Source organism: Pseudophryne corroboree, chromosome 8 (assembly GCF_028390025.1).
Source record: "Pseudophryne corroboree isolate aPseCor3 chromosome 8, aPseCor3.hap2, whole genome shotgun sequence".
NCBI classification, from domain to species: domain Eukaryota; kingdom Metazoa; phylum Chordata; class Amphibia; order Anura; family Myobatrachidae; genus Pseudophryne; species Pseudophryne corroboree.
Genome location: NC_086451.1, coordinates 426364381 through 426367268, shown reverse-complemented (window position 1 = coordinate 426367268; position 2888 = coordinate 426364381). Strand labels below are relative to the sequence as shown.

The window sequence follows — 2888 nt, the reverse complement described above, 5'->3', positions numbered from 1 at the left end:
GACGCAGAGCCCGGTGCTGGTTCTAAAAATACGGGGGATCCCCTGTCATTTCCCCCCCGTATTTTTACAACCAGGACCGGCTCAAAGAGCCCGAGGCTGGTTATGCTTAGGAGGCGGGACCCCACGCATTTTATTTTCTAAATTTTAACCCATTCCCACCCCTTCCCACTGAAAACCATGCTCTCTCAATTTTAGTCAGTTAAAAAAAAATATTATTTTAAAAAATATATAAACAATACTTGTGGCTCCTAAATAGACAAACCAAGTACCTAATCCCTTCTAATATAAATAGATATGCTATTAGCAATAAAAAAAACACAAAAAAAACATGTTTTACATTTTTTTTATTAGATTCCGCCAGCAAAGTGAGGCGGAATGAAATTGACGTAATTACTGTCGAAAAGCACTGTTGTCGAATCGACATTCTTCAATTGAATATACTTTTGTCGAAATGCCGCATTTTTACCACTGCAGACATGTCGAATTTTGAAAATGTCGAATTGCAAAAAGTCGAATCTGAAACGTCCGTTTTTTTGTCGAAAAGTACTGTATTGCATTGTCGAATCCAATTCGACATGTTTTTTTTTGTCGAAAATTGCCCGTTTTTCGACTTTTGCGGCAATTTGCCGACAATTGCATATACCCCTATATGTTGTTTTGTATTCTTTTTTTATGTAACTACTATTACTGCATGACAGCTTGCTGTGGGGGGTAGTGCTATTGAAGTGAGTATTAATTTTATATATCTACAAAAGTATGGCTCCCAATTGACTGCCCCTACAATTATCTTCTTAAATACATAGCACAACCCTTTCTCTTTGAATGAAAAACTTACTAGTCCAAAAGATGGTTTAAGGGACAAAAAACATGTCACAATCCTTATAAAACTATGCTGTGTTTAAATAAATTAGAGAGAGCAACTTTCACTTCCTTGTTTTTTAAACTGTAAATTAAGGGATTTAACATGGGGACAACAGCTGTGTACACAAGGGATATCAATTTATCAGAGTCCAAAGTGATCATGGAGGGAGGCCTGAGGTACAAGCTGCAAGCTGTGGCAAAATAGAGTGAGACAACTGTGAGATGGGATGAGCATGTGTAAAACGCCTTGCGGCTCCCAGTGGCAGAACTGATCTTCAGAATGGCATGAATAATGTTGATGTAAGAAATAATAATAAGCAGAAAGGGAATGATAGCACCCTCTGCCGCTACAATGAGAAGTGACTTCTCCAGAAGGGAGGTATCACTGCATGAAAGCTTCACGAGGGCCATAATGTCACAGAAGAAATGATTGATGACATTGGATGTGTAGCATGAGAATCTATATACCATATAAGTAAAAGGGCTCATTTCTAGGAATCCCAAACCCCAGCATAGAGCGGACAGCATAATGCAGACCCTCCGGCTCATGAACATTTGATAATGCAGTGGATTGCAGATGGCCACGTATCGGTCATAACTCATAGCTGTTAAGATCAAGATCTCACTTCCAGCTAAAGACATGAAACAATACAAATTCACCATACAGTCTGAGAATGCGATGGTTTTGTCTCCTGATACGTATGAGAACAGGATCCTGTTCAGTGTAATGCTGGTGTATAAAATATCCAAACAAGACAGGTTGCTCAGGAAAAAGTACATGGGAGTGTGCAAGACATAATCCAGGAGGATCAGGGACATAATGGTGACATTTCCTCCAAGAGTGATAACATATGTAATCAAGACAAAGAGAAAAACAGCTACCCGAACCTTCGGAACATCTGAGACACCAGTAAGGACAAAGTATGTGATCCCAGTGACATTGCCAAGGTCTGTTCCATGTGTCATATTTCCTGATAAACAAAAGGATTGTTTTTAATTGTCCAATTCTTAAACAAGGCTTGAGCAGTATTTTTCAGGAAAGAATGGGGAAAGAGCACTAAATCTCTAATTTAATAGCATAGACTGTCTTGGATCTCTGAAACCAAGCATTAAACTATGAGGGTGGTTCAATAAGTGAGGTAGCAAGACCACTCATGTGTGTAATATTCTCGATTTCATTCTATTTTCCCACAAGGCCAGAGCAGGTAGACCACTGCTACCCCTCATGGGCATTAGACTGCAGTGGGCTGGTGGAAACATGGTCACACATTGAGCTACATAGTCTGATAAGATTTCTTCATCTAAAGGGCAGATCAGCCACTCAGATTCATCGTCAACTTTTCGGGATGTACAGTGATAAGTTCATGTAACAAAAACAGGTTTGGGTTTGGTGCACTACAAGAAAAAAGAATGGCTATACCTAGGTATATCCAGGCACTATGACATGGGATGTTTCACTGAGCAACTGCCTTAAAAAAGTGGGGGAGTCAACCCTACAAATAACACAATAAAAACATTAAAAGGAGGCTGCGCTCAATTTGAGGGAAATTTAACATGATTAATATTTAATAATAAAATTCACATAAACATCCAAAACAATATATAAAAAAAAAACATAAATTCATAAATGTTAAAATGTTTTGGATTTGGTGCACTGCCTTTGATAATGGCAAGACAGAAGTTCAAGATGGCAGCGATCCAGCTTGCCAAGCATGTCCACCATAGATGACATATTGTGCCACATTCAAGGTCTGATTCAGGAGGATAGATGCATTCCTATTGCTGATGAACTGAACATCCCAGTGGGTACTGTGCACAACATCGTTCATGAGCAACTGGGGTGCAGGAAAAAGTGTTCACAATGTTTACCAAAGCAACAGGATGGTATTATCTCTTGTGCACTTAACGCAATACCATGAGGAGGAAGTGCAATTCCTGCAGTGTATTGTTACATGGCGATGCAACATTATGTGAAACCAGAGAGGATGCAAGTATCCATCATCCCCACCTTCACAGAAATCCAAAAC

At 39.3% G+C, this 2888-nt stretch overlaps 1 protein-coding gene across 1 annotated transcript; it reads right to left on the bottom strand.

The window, feature by feature from the left end:
• Positions 1-879: 879 nt before the first annotated feature.
• LOC134949926 (olfactory receptor 6C74-like) lies at positions 880-1827 on the bottom strand. The gene has a single exon (XM_063938613.1). The coding sequence runs from the start codon at positions 1825-1827 to the stop codon at positions 880-882; it is 948 nt and encodes a 315-aa protein (XP_063794683.1).
• Positions 1828-2888: the final 1061 nt, after the last annotated feature.

Excerpts from the sequence above, each read along its gene's own strand:
- LOC134949926 (XM_063938613.1), bottom strand. The coding sequence starts at position 1,827 with ATGACACATGGAACAGACCTTGGCAATGTCACTGGGATCACATACTTT.